This window comes from Dendropsophus ebraccatus, chromosome 11 (assembly GCF_027789765.1).
Source record: "Dendropsophus ebraccatus isolate aDenEbr1 chromosome 11, aDenEbr1.pat, whole genome shotgun sequence".
In the NCBI taxonomy this organism is placed as follows: Eukaryota; Metazoa; Chordata; class Amphibia; order Anura; family Hylidae; genus Dendropsophus; species Dendropsophus ebraccatus.
In genome coordinates, this window is record NC_091464.1 from 84,120,491 (window position 1) to 84,140,005 (window position 19,515).

Genomic DNA, 19,515 nt, shown 5'->3' on the forward strand with positions numbered 1-19,515 from the left:
GTCCCGACATTAGCCAGTACTATAGGGTAAACCTTTGTATCGCCATGTATGCACACCACACTCATATGTCTTTTTGGCACAAAGTCCCCGGCCACCAAGCTGGCATGCACCAAGGTGACAAGGCTTCCTGAGTCCAACAACGCCTTAACAGGGAAGTTATTTACAGTAATGTTGCAGACTTGTGGTTCAGTCTCTAGTCCAGTGACTGCAACAAAAGACGGCTCCGCAAATAGCGACTGACGCCGGCTAGCGTCACACTCCATGGGCTCAGTGGTAAGAGGGCAATGGGCAGACATATGTCCCGTCTCATGGCATCTCCAGCACTGGATAGGGCCTGGTCTCCTTGGCAGGGAGTCCTTTTTAGGGCCACTTAGCCACCGGGGACCACCACCAGTCTTTTGCCCCTGAGACACCTCCTGAGCGCTCTTCCCTCTATCAGCACCCCTCCACACTCCCCCAATAGATGGAAGTCTCTTACCAGCTGAAGGCACAGGTCTGGCACTCCGGGGAGGTGACGGTGCTGCAGGAACATCACAGAGGTAGTCCTCGGTCGCCTGGAACCTCTCCACAAGGCTGACGAGTTCGTCGGCACTCCTAGGGTCGCCTTGTCCCACCCAGCGTTGTAGATCAGCAGGAAGGGCACGGAGGTAGCGATCCATCACGACCCTCTCTAGGATCTGGGCAGGAGTAGAGGTGTCTGGCTCCAACCACTTTCTTGCCAAATGGATCAGGTCGTACATCTGGGACCTCGCTGACTTGTCCAGACTGTAGCTCCAGTTGCGGACCCTCCGGGCACGGACAGCAGCAGTAACTCCTAGTCGGGCGAGTATCTCTGCTCTTAGCCGAGCATAGTCCTTGACCTCTTGCTCACTGAGGTCATAATAGGCCTTTTGAGGTTCGCCTGTTAAATAAGGCGCAATCACTTCTGCCCACTCAGTGTAGGGTAACTTCTCTCGCTCAGCCACACGCTCAAAGACAGTTAAATAGGCCTCAACATCGTCATCAGCAGTCATCTTTTGCAGCGCACGCTGCACGGCTCTTCTCACAGAGAAAGTCTCTGGCGCGGCTGCTGCGACCAGCTGGGGATTAGCACCTGCAGACGCCTCTTGCTTTGCTATCAGGTGCTCAATAAGTCTCTGTTGTTGGGCCATCGCTTGTTCGTGGCGCATATTAGCATCTGTCAGAGCCTGTTCGTGGCGCAGGTTAGCGTCTGTTAGAGCCTGTTGTTGCAGCCTATTATCCTGCTGGTGTGCAGCCAATGCCTGTTCATGGCGCAGGTTAGCGGCCTCCTGATCCTGTTTAGCGGCTGCCTGAGCCTGTTGTTGTTGCAGACTCACTTGCATTAACTGCTTCATCATCTCCTCCATGTTGCTTGTCTGTTTTTGGAGTGAAGCCGCAGCCTTCACCCAGGACATAAGCAGCTGTAGCCAAGTCGATGCACACCGTTGCCCCTAGCAACCGTTTTGCCCGCTCCGCAGCACCAATTGTAGGGATCTTCCCGGGGGATGGTGTGTTAGGACACAGTTCAGGCAGCAAACTTGGACTTTAAAAACAGCTTTGGTGTTTATTTGTAGCATAAACGGTCCAGCAACGTAAATACAGCAACACCGTGCAGTGAGAATAAACAAAACAAAAAGTCCTGCCCGTCTGGGCTCTTACTAATACAACAGGTTACCTCTCTGTCACTTCACTTGGCAGGTAATATTGCAGGGTGTGCATAAGCCCCAGCTCCCAGCGAACACACCATGCAGGCTGTTCACTCCTGTCTGAGAGACTCCCCTGCACACTGAGCTCACCTTTTGCCTTCTCAGGCTGATTGGGATCAGAGCTCACCTGATCCCAAAACCCATACTGGATCGAGGGGGAGGGAATGGCAGATCCCACTACCAACCTATCCACCATTCCAGTAAATCCAGGCCCGGTAAAAATAAATAATAACTCAGCAGCATAGCACTGCTGAGCAACAGATCCCTCCTGGACTTACCATCTCACACTACGCATCAGCCTAGGTGAGATGTACACCCCCTCAAACACATCTCCAGTGACATGTCCACATAGGGTTGTTCACCAAAAATTTTTTCTTTCAAATCAACTGGTGCCAGCAAGTGCCAGAGATTTAAATTTTACTTTTATTTTCAAGTCTTCTAGTACTTATCAGCTGCTGTATGTCCTACAGGAAGTTGTGTATTCTCTCCAGTCACAGTGCTCTCTGCTGCCACCTCTGTCCATGTCAGGAACTGTCCGGAGCAGGAGGGGTTTTCTCTGGGGATTTGCTACTGCTCTGGACAGTTCCTGACACAGACAGAGGTGGCGACAGAGAGCACTGTGTCAGACTGGAAAGAATACACCACTTTCTGCAGGACATACAGCAGCTGATAGGTACTGGAAGACTTGATATTTTTTTAAAGAAGTAAATTACAAATTTCAAACACCACTTATTTTAAAAGGTAGGGAAGCTTTGGCTGTCCAGGCATGATGGGAGTTGTAGTTTTGCAACAGCTGGAACAGCTAGAGAGCCAAGGTTTCTTACCCCTGATCTATGTAGTGCATGCTCTATATATGTAATCCATGTAAGAATCATATCTAGGGATACATAGCCATACCTCTCTCCTAGAGAAGAACATGTCCTTATTTGCAATGACACTAATAAAAATGATGTAGAACATAGAAATAGATACATGAATGACTTACCCCATCCTGTGATGAGCGCACTCTTCATAAAGTGCTGCGGCACGTAGAGAGAGGCGGAAATAATGCGGAAATAGAACTCGGCACCTAAAAGTGCCATCAGTACAAAGGTGGCCAGTAGGAAGTAATGCTGTAGAGCGGCCAGCCCAGTGCACACGCCATCATACACCTGCTCCACGTCACTCCAAAACAAGAGGTTCTCCGAATCGTTCTGGTTTGGATTCTCAGATACAATGGTGTATTTCGAAACTTCCATTGTAATAATAAAGATGATGTAGAAGATCAGCAAAGAGGAGCAGAAACTTATCAGAATCCAGGAGATGGGCTTTTTCGTCCTGGAAGCACAAATAGAAGTGGTGAATGGAAGGGTTAAATAAGGGAACTATGTTATTCTTCATTTACTAACATGCTGCCAGGCTCCCTGTAGCTTTCTATTAGTTTTCTGGTCTCTTCTGTCTTTATTTCTGTAGTATAATGTTGTCTTGTTACATGTGTATTTTGATTGTTTGTTGTTTGAGTCACCTGCAGCTACTATAATCCGTATCTACTTAGTAGTATTTCTTTTTTGCTTTTGACATTTTATACATGCTTGTATATGTTACTTACACAATGGCTGGTAGGTCTCCCTATTCTGCCCTACCACAAGTCCTGGGGGTGTTTAAGTACTGGGAGTCATTGTTAGGGTTTCAGAAACTCAGCTGCTAAAGGTACAGCCTGATTTTACAATCTAGCAAATCAACAGGGTCGGTACTGGTGACCCTTCTAACAAAAACAGTGTCCGATGTATACGTAACCTTTATGTTGCTTATTATGAGATCAGTGTGACATTTAGATGTGATACTTTGCAGCAGCCATGTTGTAGACACAAGGAGCTTAGTATGACCTAATCTGAGATATAGCATTTACTTTCTGTGTATGCCGGGTTACAGCCTGATGTACAGACTACATATAGCCAGGGCCACTTATGAGCATATGGGGGAACAAGGCTGATAATTCAAGGTGGAATCACACTGAGGAATTCTCACGGATAAATTCTGCGGAATTCCATCACCTGTAAATTCCACAGAATTTATCCGCAAGAATTCCTAAGTGTAAACCCACCCTTATGGTGCTTTTACACAGAGAGATTTATCTGACAGGTTTTTGAAGCCAAAGCCAGGAACAGACTATAAACAGGGTGCAGGTCATAAAGGAAAGACTGAGATTCCCTGTCTTTTCAAGTCCATTCCTGGCTTTGGCTAAAAAAATTGGTCAGATAAATCTGCCTGTGTAAACGCACCCTAATTAGGCTGGGTTCACACTACGTATATTTCAGTCAGTATTGTGGTCCTCATATTGCAACCAAAACCAGGAGTGGATTAAAAACACAGAAAGGATCTGTTCACACAATGGTGAAATTGAGTGGATGGCCACCATATAACGGTAAATAACGGCCATTATTTCAATATAACAGCCGTTGTTTTAAAATAACAGCAAATATTTGCCATTAAATGGCGGCCATCCACTCAATTACACCATTGTGTGAACAGAGCCTTTCTGTGTTTTTAATCCACTCCTGGTTTTGGTTGCAATATGAGGACCACAATACTGACTGAATACGGCCATTCAGAAGATAGAGCGTGCAGGACCCGGGGATGTAGACAGCGCGGAGAAGAAACCCTGCAGCCAGGTAATGTATGATGATGCTGCTGCTTCTTCTCAAATCGACGGTCGCCCGCCGTGCACCGCTATTCAACCGTAGCGATGCGCGGTGGGGGAACGATGATTTTAGGTCTGGCCCTAAATGAACGATCAGCCGATGACACGATCATCTGCTAATCGTTCTCTCTATTTCACCGAACGATAATCGCCCGAATCGGGCCAAATGGGGCCGATCCGGCCGATTGTCGTTACTGTGGAATAGGGCCCTTAGTCTGGAGAGTAGGAGAGGTTTTCTATGGGGATTTGCTGCTGCTCTTGACAGTTCCTGACATGAGGTGGCAGCAGAGAGCTCTGTGTCAGACTGGAAAGAATACACTACTTCCTGCAGGACATACAGCAGCTGATAGGTACTGAGATTTTTTAATATAACTTTCTAAAACCAGATGTGATGTGAAAGAAAAAGATTTCCAACAGAGTACCCTTTTAAATCATATGTCTTTTTTTTTAGTACTCACCTGGCATAGAATAAAAATATAACAGTAATGCTTAATCCAACCACAGAAAGTGCACAGCCAATGGTTGACACAATGTCCAAGGAAGCAAAATTTATGTTTTCTTTATATTTCTAGGTGTAAAAACACAAACATATATTGACTTATCAATAGCAACAATATTTTCTGTGAAGTTAGCATTGCAGATATTGTATTGTGCTTTTCAGGCACAAAATCAGATGAGTATTAGAGTCTGGCATGGACTGGGGCAGGCAGTCTGTCTGTCCTGAAAACTATGAGAGGGGAGTACATGTCAGGATAGAGCTGTTGGGGAGTGGGTGACAGGTAAGTTGTTTTCTTTCATTGGGACACAGAGGGGGTGTATATACTACATAAGGGCACAGAGAGGATATCTACAGTATATTCTACATGGGGGCAAGGAGGGCACCTGAGTACTACAAGGGGGGCACAGAGGGGACCTATTATATGGGGTAGGATTCTGCAGAGATAATTTGTGGCTGCTAGAAATCTTTTTGATGCCCGAGCAGCCAGATAGAGAAGAGAAAGAAGAAAACAACTTCGATCAGAGAAATTGTTACCTGTGACTGTCTCAGAGAAGACATCCCTGTGAGTCACTGGATGTAACTGCACAGTAATCACTTATACAAGGAAGGAAGGTGAGAATAGGATTAGGTCATGGGCATCCCAAGAACATTTTTTGCACAGGGGTACTCTGCAGTCTGTTGCATGGGCAAACTTTGACCTGTGATGTGTGAATGGAAATTAATATATCCTTATTTACTAACCTATTTACTAAACAAAAGGACTAGACAGGTACCAAAACTGCACTGAGCACTGCAACTGTCTCTTGTAGGCAATTCGTTCCTATTAGACCTCATTTTCATGGCATGATGCTACCGCTGCGTCCCCTTTTACATCTCTCTGTAGGGGAATTTCTGAACACAACAAAAACATACCATTAAAACCGCAAAGTTAGTTGTATGATGGCAGGTACATTGTAATGATATGAAGGGGTTAAAGGCGGTCTCATTTGTTGGTGTCTGGTTAGAAATCGTCTTCTGGCAGCCGCTCGTATTCCATTCATTTGACTCATAGTCCCAGAAAACACAAGCGTATTGAACCAGCGTATAAGAAGGATCAATCTATGATACAGTAAATCCAGAAGAAAGTTTAGAATGTTATTTAGATAACTATCACTCTTTATAATATTAATAATAGCTATTTGTAGTTCTGCAAATGGTCACTCTACCATGATGATAACTGAGAACAGCTCGCCAAAAAGCGTTCCGCCGACAGCTGATAAAACACTATGGTCACACTGGGGGGAATTTATCAATAGTTTTTGTGTAGGTTTTGGTTCATAATTCTCACAAATATTTGTGCAAAAAAAATTCCTGTTTTAGTGCAAAAATTTAGAGCATTGTATAAACATTGACGCTGTTGCCCAAAGATTAGAGACCATTTTACTCTAGTTTTCTAGTGAAAGCATTGATAAATGTCCCCCATAAACTTTTTAACGTAGAAGGAAAAACTTGTCAGATAGGGGTTCCTTTACCCTGCTAAGAGAAAATAATCTGGGGCAGTGTTGGACTGTCTCACCGGAGGGTGATCCTACGGTGGGCCCCCAGCTTTAGAACCTGCACTACCACTGACTGACATGTCAATTCTCATTGGTTCTTCATTGGTGGGCCTCCTGGATCATTTCCTTTGGTGGGCCCCAGATACCCCAGTCCAACACTGATTTGGGGGTCCGCCCTCCATATATACAGATCATATACACATCTACTTTAACTTTGCAGTTATCATTGCAGACACAGTACATGTTATCAGTAACAATGAATAGGTTAGGAGTAGAGAGGAGCGAACCGGGTTCGGGTTCGAGTCGATCCGAACCCGAACGTTCGGCATTTGATTAGCTGGGGCTGCTGAACTTGGATAAAGCTCTAAGGTTGTCTGGGAAAACATGGATACAGCCAATGACTATATCCATGTTTTCCACATAGCCTTAGGGCTTTATCCAACTTCAGCAGCCACTGCTAATCAAATGCCGATCGTTCGGGTTCGGATCGACTCGAGCATGCTCCAGGTTCGCTCATCTCTAGTTAGGAGCCATTACTGAAGAATAAGATTGTGGCAAGAGAAAGTCAGCCGCAAATAGAATTGTCTCCTGCTGAATCTTAACGCCTATTATTGAGTGTGAACTTTGGCCCACTGATGGGTTTTCTAATACTTTGATGGGACAGTTGAACAATAAAGAGTGATATAGAGTGAAAAAAACTCAAATAAATATATATATATATATATATATATATATATATATTATACCAAATAATGAAACTGTAGTTTCTCTGGATAATTTCGCCCTTGGATTGGGTTGACAATTTCTTCATGTAACTTCATAGTTCTGGGTCAGTTCATACAGGGAGCAATTGATAAATTAAGTAACCCAAATCCATGGCCGGCTTTAGTGAAATAAACCATCAAAATATGTACCTGCTGATTAAAGCTAAACTCGACATTGACCTGCGCTCCAGAAACGCTGGCAGAAATGATCTTCTTTCGTATTCCTAATTTATTTTCATGTTTAGAACGGAATAAATTATCGTTCTGATATAAGACAAATCCAACAGTGCTATTCACATCCATTTCTGCACAAGAAAAAAAATCAGAAAAATTACAATGCTTATTATTCCTTTTCACCTTATATAAATTGTGTAGTTTATGACTGAGCGGCATCCTAATAAAGGGGAAAAAACTCTTTTCTGCATAATACGTTTCACAATAAATGGAAGAATAGAGGCAATGTGGCACTGGCTCAATATATCCACGTTTTTCTTTATTACACCATCTAAACAGTCAGTGATACAAAGTGCAGATCGGCAACGAACGTTTCACGCTACAATGCGCTTTTTCAAAGCCATGACATCATATCCTCCACCTGCTCCATTTATATGGAGTCTCTTAAAGGCACCATTACATCTAAAATATTAGTGCAAGATACAAATAAACAAAATTTCTCACATATGTGTGACACTAAATATACACTTTTATAAGAGATTTTTTAGAAACTATTATTTTACCATTTGGACCTGTTCATTATAACCATAGGTTAATTTCCGAGCGGTCATTAAGACCCAAAGGTCCTAGTGCTCCGGTCTTTAAAATGAATTCATTTTCTTTTTCCAGTAATTTTCTATGTCGGTCTCCTCCTGTTCTTAAGGGTTCTACTTTATATAGTCCCATAAAGTTCAAGTGACCTGTATCCCCATTATGTGCTGAGCATATATGTTGTATAAGTCGGGGGCAACCTTTTCCCGTTGTTATAGATCTCTGATGTTCTGTAAATCTCCGATATAGGGAGATTTGCAGAACATCAGAGATCTATAACAACGGGAAAAGGTTGCCCCCGACTTATACAACATATATGCTCAGCACATAATGGGGATACAGGTCACTTGAACTTTATGGGACTATATAAAGTAGAACCCTTAAGAACAGGAGGAGACCGACATAGAAAATTACTGGAAAAAGAAAATGAATTCATTTTAAAGACCGGAGCACTAGGACCTTTGGGTCTTAATGACCGCTCGGAAATTAACCTATGGTTATAATGAACAGGTCCAAATGGTAAAATAATAGTTTCTAAAAAATCTCTTATAAAAGTGTATATTTAGTGTCACACATATGTGAGAAATTTTGTTTATTTGTATCTTGCACTAATATTTTAGATGTAATGGTGCCTTTAAGAGACTCCATATAAATGGAGCAGGTGGAGGATATGATGTCATGGCTTTGAAAAAGCGCATTGTAGCGTGAAACGTTCGTTGCCGATCTGCACTTTGTATCACTGACTGTTTAGATGGTGTAATAAAGAAAAACGTGGATATATTGAGCCAGTGCCACATTGCCTCTATTCTTCCATTTATTGTTGGACTATGTTCGCTGAAGAGGTGTAGAGCACGGCTACTACCACGCCAGTATCCAGAGAGACGCTATCAGCTGGGTCTCCTACACAGCGGTGAGTGAATAGTGCCGACACCCATTACTGTGAACTGTATAATACGTTTCACCCTGTGCACAGGACACCTAGTGGGTATTAATAGGTTTAAAGGGGTGCTCCCATCTACTAATAAAGTTATACTGGTAGCACTCATAACTAAATATTTTTGCAAATACATTCATTTAGCCTCCTTCTACGGATATGCTGCTCTTTCATTCCTATTGTTGTCATCTCATTGTGTAGGCTACCGAGCACCACTCTGCTCTAAAAGCAGTGGTCAGACAGATAGATAGAGGTATTGGGTAAGTGTACTATTACACGGAACGATAATTGGCCGAATTGGCCCGATTCGGCCGATTATCGCTCCATGTAATAAATACAACAATCAGCCGATGACAATGATCATCGGCTGTTCGTTGATGTAGGTTAGAACTTATATTTGTCGGGAGCCGACCGTGCACCGCTATGTGTAATAGCGGTGCGCGGCCGGCAACTGACGTTATACATTACCTATCAACACTTCAGGGCTGCTCCTGCGGTCCGCTTCTCCCCAGGTCCCGCGCGCTCTAGCTTCAGAGCGGCCTGTCAGCTGACAGGTCGCTCAGCCAATCACGGGCCGCGGTGGTCCCGGCCTGTGATTGGCTCAGCGGACAGGCCGCTCTGAAGCTAGAGCGCGCGGGACCCGTGGAGAAGCGGACCGCAGGAGCAGCCCTGGAGCGTTGATAGGTAAAGTATATAGTTTAAGCAAGGGCTGCAAGGACATCAGTAACGATGTCCTTGCAGCCCTCGTTAAATGATTATCGGGCTGTGTAATAGGCCCAGTAAGCGAGCGCCAATCTAGCAGATCAGCGCTCGTTTACAGGTATTATCGGGCCCCCATCGGCCTGTGTAATACCACCCTTAGAGTATAGAGGTATTGCAGTATAATTATTTACATATTCTTTAAATATGCTTACCCATGTAGATACCAGATAAACCAGCCACTGCTTTTGGAGTGGTGGGCACTAACCTAGACAGTGAGTTGACAACAATTGGGGGGAAGGAGCGGCATATCAGGAGAAGAGACAAGTTTGCTAAATAAATGTGTAGTATCCCACTATGGGTTTTTCTATCTTTACCCACCCAAGTAGTTCTTTTCAGGTGCTTCAGTCTATTCCCTGCCAGCAGGGCAGTGGAGGCTAGGTGCAGTCAGTTCTAGCCTAGCTCTAGGCCAGTGAGGTCTAGTTGTGGTTTAGACAGAGAAGAGTAAAGACCCGTCTTTCCAATGCCAGAGACTACAGCAGTCATGCACTGCTGAAACTAACCCTGGGGTAACCGGAGTTAGGGCCCTATTACACTGAACGATAATCGGCCGAATCGGCCCTATCCGGCCGATTAGCATTACGTGTAGTAAACACAACAATCAGCCGATGACTGATTGGCTGATCGTTGATATAGGTTTGGACATATAATTGTCGGGCACCGACCGCACATCGCTACGTGTAATAGCGGTGTGCAGCTGGCGGCTGATGATTTGCAAAGTGCATACATTACCTATCCATGGTCCAGGGCTCCTCCTGCGCTCTGCTTCTCCCTGGGTGCCTCGCGCTGCAGCTTCAGAGAGGCCAGTCTTAGCTGACAGGCTGCTCAACCAATCACAGGCCAGGACTGCCACAGCCAGTGATTGGCTGAGCGGCCTGTCAGCTAAGACAGGCCGCTCTGAAGCTGCAGCGCGTGGGACCCGGGGAGAAGCAGACCGCAAGAGGAGTCCTGAACTATGGATAGGTAATTTTTGCAGTTTAAGCAAGGGCTGCAAGGACATCGGTAGCAATGTCCATACAGTCCTTGTTAAACGATTATCGGGCCGTGTAATAGGCCCAGTAAACGTTTACAGTTAATAGTGTAATAGTACTCTTACAGGAGTAACCCCCTTGCCTACGGTGTGGGTTCTTACTTCAGGACAGTCACCCCTAGAGAAAGTACCAAAAGTACTGTTACCTTTTGTATTGCACTGAAGATATTTTCAAGTAAAGTTAAAGTGACACTGTCACCCCCTTTGTGCATTCTGACATCTCTACACAGGTGTAAAGGGTAAATTTAGCGGTTTTCACACCTTATTTCATATCATACGTCATGGTGCTTGTTCAAGTAAAAAGTGTCCTTTTATCAACTGCAGATTGTATTAAGTATTATACTTAGCCCCGCCTCCTTGACGCCCATTGGTTGGCCACCGTAAAGGGGGTGGGGTCTAGACCTTTAGGCCAGCCAGTTCCAATGGGAGGCAAGGGGGCGGGGCCAACTGTGGCATTATGGGCGGGGCTAAGTGGCGCTAATATCGCGAGGCCCCACCCACTTAATACAATCTGCAGTTGATAAAAGATGACTTTCTACTTGAACAAGCACCATGACGTATGATATAAAATAGGGTATGAAAACCTCTAAATATCCTTTACACCTGTGTAGAGATGTCAGAATGCACAAAGGGGGTGACAGTGTCACTTTAAGTGTTGTTTAAGTGGGACTTTCTGTCATCTCTGTCATCACACCGTGCACCTCACACTACCAAAGGTCCAGTGCCTATGTGTCTGGGGGTGAGTGTTACCACTCATGGCCACTGTGACAAGTCGCCCCAAAACACCAGAGCCCACCAGCTGGTTCAACACCAGTATCCAGCACCCCGGGCCACGGCAAATGTATTTGGAAAAATATTAAACTTGACGAGTTCTACAAGTACAGTGGTTTAACAATGGTCTCAGGTTACAAAACTCTCAACGTACAATGTTCCTTTCTGGACCATTGAAACATGAAATCAGACTCAACATACAGTATACAGTGTGAATAATTTGACAATTGACCAATAAGTGGCATTTTACTGGCAAACTCCGGTATTACTGTAGTGCATGTACTGGTTGGCTGTCTAGTATCTCCTCTCTACAGTATAGTGTGATACTAAATGTCCTGTACTGCTGTGTGTGTCTAGTATCTCCTATCTACAGTATAGTGTGATACTACATGTCCTGTACTGCTGTGTGTGTCTAGTATCTCCTCTCTACAGTATAGTGTGATACTAAATGTCCTGTACTGCTGTGTGTGTCTAGTATCTCCTATCTACAGTATAGTGTGATACTAAATGTCCTGTATTGCTTTGTGTCTAGTATCTCCTCTCTACTGTATAGTGTGATACTACATGTCCTGTACTGCTGTGTGTGTCTAGTTTCTCCTCTCTACAGTATAGTGTGATACTATATGTCCTGTACTGCTGTGTGTGTCTAGTATCTCCTCTTTACAGTATAGTGTGATACTACATGTCCTGTACTGCTGTGTGTGTCTAGTATCTCCTTTCTACAGTATAATTGTGATACTACATGTCCTGTACTGCTGTGTGTCTAGTATCTCCTCTCTACAGTATAGTGTGATACTACATGTCCTGTACTGCTGTGTCTAGTATCTCCTCTACAGTATAGTGTGATAGTACATGTCCTGTACTGCTGTGTGTCTAGTATCTCCTCTCTACAGTATAGTGTGATACTACATGTCCTGTACTGCTTTGTGTCTAGTATCTCCTCTCTACAGTATAGTATGATACTACATGTCCTGTACTGCTGTGTGTGTCTAATATCTCCTCTCTACAGTATAGTATGATACTACATGTCCTGTACTGCTGTGTCTAGTATCTCCTCTACAGTATAGTGTGATACTACATGTCCTGTACTGCTGTGTGTGTCTAGTATCTTCTCTCTCCAGTATAGTGTGATACTACATGTCCTGTACTGCTGTGTGTGTCTAGTATCTTCTCTCTCCAGTATAGTGTGATACTACATGTCCTGTACTGCTGTGTGTGTCTAGTATCTCCGATCCTCTACATAGAAAGTAATGTACAGTCTCCAGGAGTTCTGACTTCAAGATTTTCAACATAGAATGGGTCGTCCTGGAACCAATTAATATCGGTTCCACAATGTAACTATATTAATTGAGATGGGAATATACCCCATTAAATTAAACTACAGAATTGTAAAATAATACTAAAATTCAGCCGAAATTTTGAGTGAAGGTAAAACAATATATGAACTGATGAAAAAAATAGCTGTTTTTTTTTGTTTCCCCCCCCCCCCCAAAGCTGGTCATAAATAATGAGCAAGTTCATTATTTTTATGGACATACTTAATTATGGACATTGTATACAATAGGAAAAGACAATGGGCTTAGTTCATAAAAATACAAAGAATTTTTATTATATATAGTAGGTACCAATACATAAACAACATTTACAATATAAAATGAAGTTAAAAAGTATGACCACAGTAAAAACACATATAAGACAGGTGTCAGCAATAAATTATTTTACCCATAGCAATTTTTCAATATGGCAATATATCTATAAGGTGCACAAAATCACGTACTGCCCTACTACTGCCTCTGTTTCATTCAACATATAGGCAACCAAAGCCAAATGGCCATTGTAATATTTAGAGCTTATTGCACCTACCCATATTGTCCGACACCACACAAGCCGTTGTGAACGACTTTAATAGAGCATATTAATACATTTAAAATACATCATTATTACATGGAAAATATATGGAGGAGCGTTCCATTTTCTAGACCCTAGAACCTACTAAGTTGAGCCTCCCAGACACATATTTATACAGTTCCTATTGAGGCCCATTAAGTGCATATATGGTGGAACATTAGTATTTGGTTATTTGGAACCAAACGAGGCCCCATTACAACCCCTATGTGCACTATGGACTCCATAGGTCATACTTACTTACCTCTTACTGGTTTGACAAAAACCTGGACTTCTGCTGTTTCATTGAGTACAAACTCTGAGGTGTTATTATCAACTATGACTCTACTGGACACCAGCTCTTCTGATAACCCTATACACACAGAAAGAAAGATCAGGCGATCCCAGATGCAGATATAACATATCATCACCATCATACACAGAAGAGAAATAAATTATGGTGCTGGGTTCGGCCACCAGGAAAGGACAGCCAGATGTTTGGTTGCTTCTTTTCGATCTTTACATTCCCATCCCCACCAATGCTGGAAAGGAGGGACTGACACTGGATCTCCCTATCTTGTAGCAAAGTGTATAGGACCGATCACCTCTTCCCAAAAGTCCTAGTGGGCCAGTATGGTAAGTATGCCCTTGGTCAACAAAATTCTATAAAAATAAAAAAGCCAAATAAAAAGTGTATGCATCTAAATGGTGACTATCATTGCTTAAATTGGTATTCCCATATAACATAACATTACGATAAATGGGGAATTGATCTTCATACGTTTTCCTGCACAATGTCTCTTGCTGTCATTCATTATGCAGAAAAATGCAACACAACTGTATTCAAAGGAATGGGGTTAGTGTGCTAGGCCCTATTTCTTGCCATCCCCATAAACCATACTAAACTCCCTCCTTCATGCTCCACCCACTTGGTAAACTCAAACAGCTCCACCCACTCAAACAGCTCATCTGTACTATATCCACTAGTTGTTGTTTTTACTGATTAGAACCAGATACTAAAGCATGTGTATAGATGTCTTTACATATTAGTGTCACCTTTCACTGTAATTCTATACAAATGACCTTCCAGCAACCTCCTCCTTATCATCACAGAGAAAACAGGAAGTCTCAGCTTAATATTAGACCTAGTGGCCAGACTGAAAACTGCAAGATTATTTCATACTATAAATAGTAAAATAGAAAATTGAAAAAAAAAGTTCAGTTTAAAAATAAATATTCTTTCAAATCAACTGCCCTCCAGAGTGAAAAGAGTACATCCCTTCTTGCAGGACATACAGTAGCTGGTAAGTATTGGAAAACTTAAGATTTTTTTTAATAGAAGTGAATTACAAATCTCTGGCACTTTCTGGCACCAATTAATTTGAAAGATTTTTTTCTTTGCTTGAGTATCCCTTTAAACATTTTTTAAGAATATATTTTTTATTTTCTGCTTTACTATTATATTACTATATTATAATCATGCTATTACTATATACATAATCTTGCAGTTTTCAGTCTGGCCACTAAATATAATATTAAGCTAAAACTTTCTGTTTTGTTTGTAATAAGGAGGAGGCTGCTGGAAAGTAGCAGTGAAAGTTAACTTAGTTTAAACAATATTATTTGTAGGCTCCTGAATTGTGATAACTAGGGATGAGCGAACCAAACCTTAATGAACCAGATTCGTTACGAACTTTGCAAAAAGTTTGTAACGAATCTGGTTAAAATAACAATAACAAACAAAATCAAAGACATCCAAGACATCTTTAGAAAGTGATGCAAACACCTCTGGAATGCATCTGGGAAAGCAGGGAAACAGTATTAGAGGAATCGGCATTACGGGGTTAGCGATCCTCTGCAATAATGCCGACTCCTCTAATGGTTAATATATTTGATTAATAAAACACATTTTAGTTGTAATAAAGTCACTTTCGTTGTTCAATAATTTAATTTAAACGAATCCATCATTGTGCAATTAAATATACTGTTAAAATAAATATATATATAAATAAATGTATATTTATATATATATTTATTTTTTTACAGTATATTTAATTGCACAATGATGGATTCGTTTAAATTAAATTATTGAACAACTAAACTAATTTTATTACAACGAAAATGTGTTTTATTAATTAAATATTAATTATTACATGAAGCTCTTTAAGCCGTTAATTCATATTCCTCGGAGAGTGAGTATAAAGCTCTCCCCACCCCCTCCCCAGCACTGCACCCATCCCAGCAAGAAAGGGGGGTCACTTAACCCCTTCCTTGCTGGTATGGGTGCAGTCTGACATCAGTCTGGCCCCCAAGGGGTTAAGGGGAATGCAATGCATCCTCCCTTAACCCCTTGGGGGCCAGACTGTAAGCAGCGATCTGTAAAGATGCTGCATACTGTAAGGTGCACAAAACCGCTCACAATGATGGGTGTTGTGCTCCTGTTTGTGTTTTTTTTGTGTGTTTTTCCCTTTTTGTTTTATAGATATCGGTATCCTGTGGATTATGTTGGAATCCGTGGACTACATCGATGACCAGCGGTTGTTTGGTGTTATTTTTTAATAAAATGGTCAATGAGGGGTGTGGGGGTGTTTTTATTTAAATAAAAAAAAATTTCTTGTCTTTATTTCTTTACTTTATAGACTTAGTAGTGGAAGCCGTCTAATAGACGGAATCCATTACTAAGTCGGGGCCTAGTGTTAGCCAGTATAAAATGGCTAACACTAACCCCCCCATTATTACCCCAGTACCCAATGCCACCAGGGGTACTGGGAAGAGCCAGGTGCCAGTGGTCTCGGAGCGTCAAAATTGGCGCTCCTGGACTGGGGCAGCAGCAGGCTGGTAATATTTAGGCTGGGGAGGGCCTAAACCAATGGCTCTTCCCACCCTGGTGTTACCAGGCTGCTGTTGCTTGGTTTTTAACCCGGCTGGTTATGAAAATAGGGGGGACCCTACGCGGTTTTTTAATATTATTTATTTATTTAAAAAAACAACCGAGTAGGGTTCCCCCTATTTTCATAACCAGCCGGGTTAAAAACCAAGCAACAGCAGCCTGGTAACACCAGGGTGGGAAGAGCCATTGGTTTAGGCCCTCCCCAGCCTAAATCTTACCAGCCTGCTGCCGCCCGGTCCAGGAGCGCCAATTTTGACACTCCGGGACCACTGGCACCCGGCTCTTCCCAGTACCCCTGGTGGCATTGGGTACTGGGGTAATAATAGTGAAACATTTTTTTATTCAAATAAAAACACCCCCACACCCCTCATTGACCATTTTATTAAAAAAATCCAAACAACCGCTGGTCATCGTCGTAGTCCATCGAATTCGACGTAATCCACTGGATACCGATATCTGAAAAACAAAAAGGGAGAAACACAAAAAACACACAAACAGGAGCACAACACCCATCATTGTGAACGGTGTTGTGCACCTTACAGTATGCAGCATCTTTACAGATTGCTGTTTACAGACTAGCCCCCAAGGGGTTAACGGAGGATGCAATGCATCCCCCTTAACCCCTTGGGTGCCAGACTGATGTCAGACTGCACCCATACCAGCAAGGAAGGGGTTAAGTGACCCCCCCTTCCTTGCTGGGATGGGTGCAGTGCTGGGGAGGGGGTGGGGAGAGCTCTATACTCACCCCGATGTGTCCTCTTTGCTGATCCGCAGCACAATGAAGTCACTGTGCTGCGGACCCGCTAATTATATGTGCGCTGAGCCGATCAGCTGATCAACTGAGTGCACATATGATTCAAAATGTTTCTTCTAATAATGCTATTGTGATAACATAATTAGAAGAAACATTTGATGTTTTAATTAAAGTAAAGTGATGATTAGTACAGAATGCTCTATTGCCGGCAATATGAATTAACGGCTTATGGAGCTTCCTGTACTAATTAATATTTAATTAATAAAACACATTTTCGTTGAAATAAAATCAGTTTCGTTGTTCAATAATTTAATTTAAACGAATCCATCATTGTGCAATTAAATATACTGTAAAAAAATAAATATATATATAAATATACATTTATTTATATATATATATATATATATAATATATATATATTTATTTTAACAGTATATTTAATTGCACAGTGATGGATTTGTTTTAATAAAATTATTGAACAACGAAAGTGACTTTATTACAATGAAAATGTGTTCTATTAATTAAATACAGTAACCATTAGAGGAGTCGGCATCATTGCCGATTTGCCGGCTATCTTTATTTTTTTTCACTATTTTTGCACTTTGATTTTTTCCACTTTTTTCATTGTAATAGCAACTGCAACTACACAAAACTATACCCTATCACACTCCCACTATTGTAGCTGCAATTATTCAGCCGTTATTGCAAAGTTCGTTTTCGGTTCTGTTCTGTTCGGTTCGTAAGAATCTGAACTTCAGGAAAGTTCGGGGGATCGAACCGAACCAAACTTTTCAAAGGTTCGCTCATCCCTAGTGATAACATTATAATGTGTCATACCTCTCAATGACATGAAGGAGATTCCCCTGAAATTCATTGTAGGCAGCTTACGTGTCTCCAAGGCTACGCTGGGCTGCACCACTGATAACACAGATCTATTGTTGTTTAGAGAAAATTCTTCCATTGTCATGATCAAACTTTAAAAAACAAAAAAAAGAAGAACAATTCAAATTTACTTGAAGTGTACCTGTCATTTTATAGAAACATATGACATCTTATTTAAAGTGACACTGTCCATTTAAAAGCTTTCATTAATTTTATCTATTTGCCAGGAACAGTAAATCCCCTTCAGATCCATTTTAGGGTGGGTTCATATCGCATTTTTGTCCACACGTCGGGCTGCACTTCGGGAATCAGTGAGAAAAGGATGCTAGCGTGCAGCTCGCCGTGCGGCCGACGGCCACATTGACTTAAATGAGCAGGACGGAGTCATTATGTGACAACGTTCTGCTAATTTGCCGGACGTACACGGCTTTTGTGCAGGACTCAAAAGCATAGTCGACTACGCTTTTGAGCCCTGCACAAAAGCCGTGTACGTCCGACGTGTGGACAAAAACGCGATATGAACATACCCTTACAGCAATCTGAACAGCCTACAGGTCAGAGGTCAGGTTTTGGGATTGCCTATGGGCATTTACTTTAAAGTAGTGTTTCTCAACCTGTGGTACGCGTACCCCAGGGGGTACTGAAGGGAGAGAAGTCAGGACCGTTTCTATAAGCGGGTGCCCACATGGGGTGCTGGCAGCAACACCAGCCAAACCCTACACATCTCAGGTTAGCACCCCATCTCCCCTTCCCCCCGGACCCCACTGAACTGAGGATAGCAGAAGAACCCCCCCCCCTTCAGCATCGTTTGGATCCCGGGATGGAGGGTGCGGATGCTATGCACTTGGCACTCTTAATCCTGGGACCCAAGCAATGCTTAGCTGGGGGGGAGTCGCTATCCTCAGTTCGGTGGGGTCCGTGGGGGAAGAGGAGATGGGGTGCTATCCTAAACTGTGTGGGGTCGGGGGGGGGGGGGGAGTTGGGATGCTATTACGAGCTGAGGGGTATCCAGGAGGGGTTGCTGCCACCTCCTGGATACCCCTCAGCTCGTAATATGGTCACCCACTGGTTCTGACTTCTCTCCTTCCCCCCGGCAGTGATTGCACCCCCGACACTAAATTCAACCCCCTCTCTTTCATCTCCCCCTTCACCTCCTCTCTCCATCCTTCACTTCCTCTCTCCCCCTCTCTCCCTCCTTCACCTCCTCTATCCCTCCTCCACCTCCTCTCTCCATCCTTCACCTCCTCTCTCCCTCCTTCACCTCCTCTCTCCCATTCTCTCCCTCCTTCACCTCCTCTCTCCCCCTCTCTTCCTCCTTCACCTCCTCTCTTCCTCCTTCACCTCCTCTCTCCCTCCTCCACCTCCTCTCTCCCCCTCTCTCCCTCCTTCACCTCCTCTCTCCCATTCTCTCCCTCCGTCACCTCCTCTCTCCCTCCTTCACCTCCTCTCTCCCATTCTCTACCTCCTTCACCTCCTCTCTTCCCCCTTCACCTCCTCTCTCCTCCTCTCTTCCTCCTTCACCTCCTCTCTCCCTCCTTGACCTCCTCTCTCCTCCTCTCTTCCTCCTTCACCTCCTCTCCCATTCTCTCCCTCCTTCACCTCCTCTCTCCCTCCTTCACCTCCTCTCTCCCCCTCTCTTCCTCCTTCACCTCCTCTCTCCCC

General features: G+C 43.2%; 1 protein-coding gene across 2 annotated transcripts in view; it reads right to left on the reverse strand.

Annotated features, from left to right (window-relative positions):
• The window catches only part of ADGRG7 (adhesion G protein-coupled receptor G7), a 45,442-nt gene that overhangs the window by 13,912 nt on the left and 12,015 nt on the right, over positions 1-19,515 (reverse strand). Inside the window, exons 7-12 of one of the 2 annotated variants that reach the window (XM_069944762.1) lie at positions 17,860-17,945; positions 13,593-13,700; positions 7,335-7,489; positions 5,798-5,983; positions 4,845-4,954; positions 2,692-3,023 (exon numbers count right to left, since the gene is read on the reverse strand). In XM_069944762.1, coding sequence (XP_069800863.1) covers positions 2,692-3,023; positions 4,845-4,954; positions 5,798-5,983; positions 7,335-7,489; positions 13,593-13,700; positions 17,860-17,945 — 977 coding nt within the window. Of the gene's footprint in view, positions 1-2,691; positions 3,024-4,844; positions 4,955-5,797; positions 5,984-7,334; positions 7,490-13,592; positions 13,701-17,808; positions 17,946-19,515 lie in introns of both variants that reach the window. The other variant, XM_069944761.1, reaches the window with a different exon arrangement.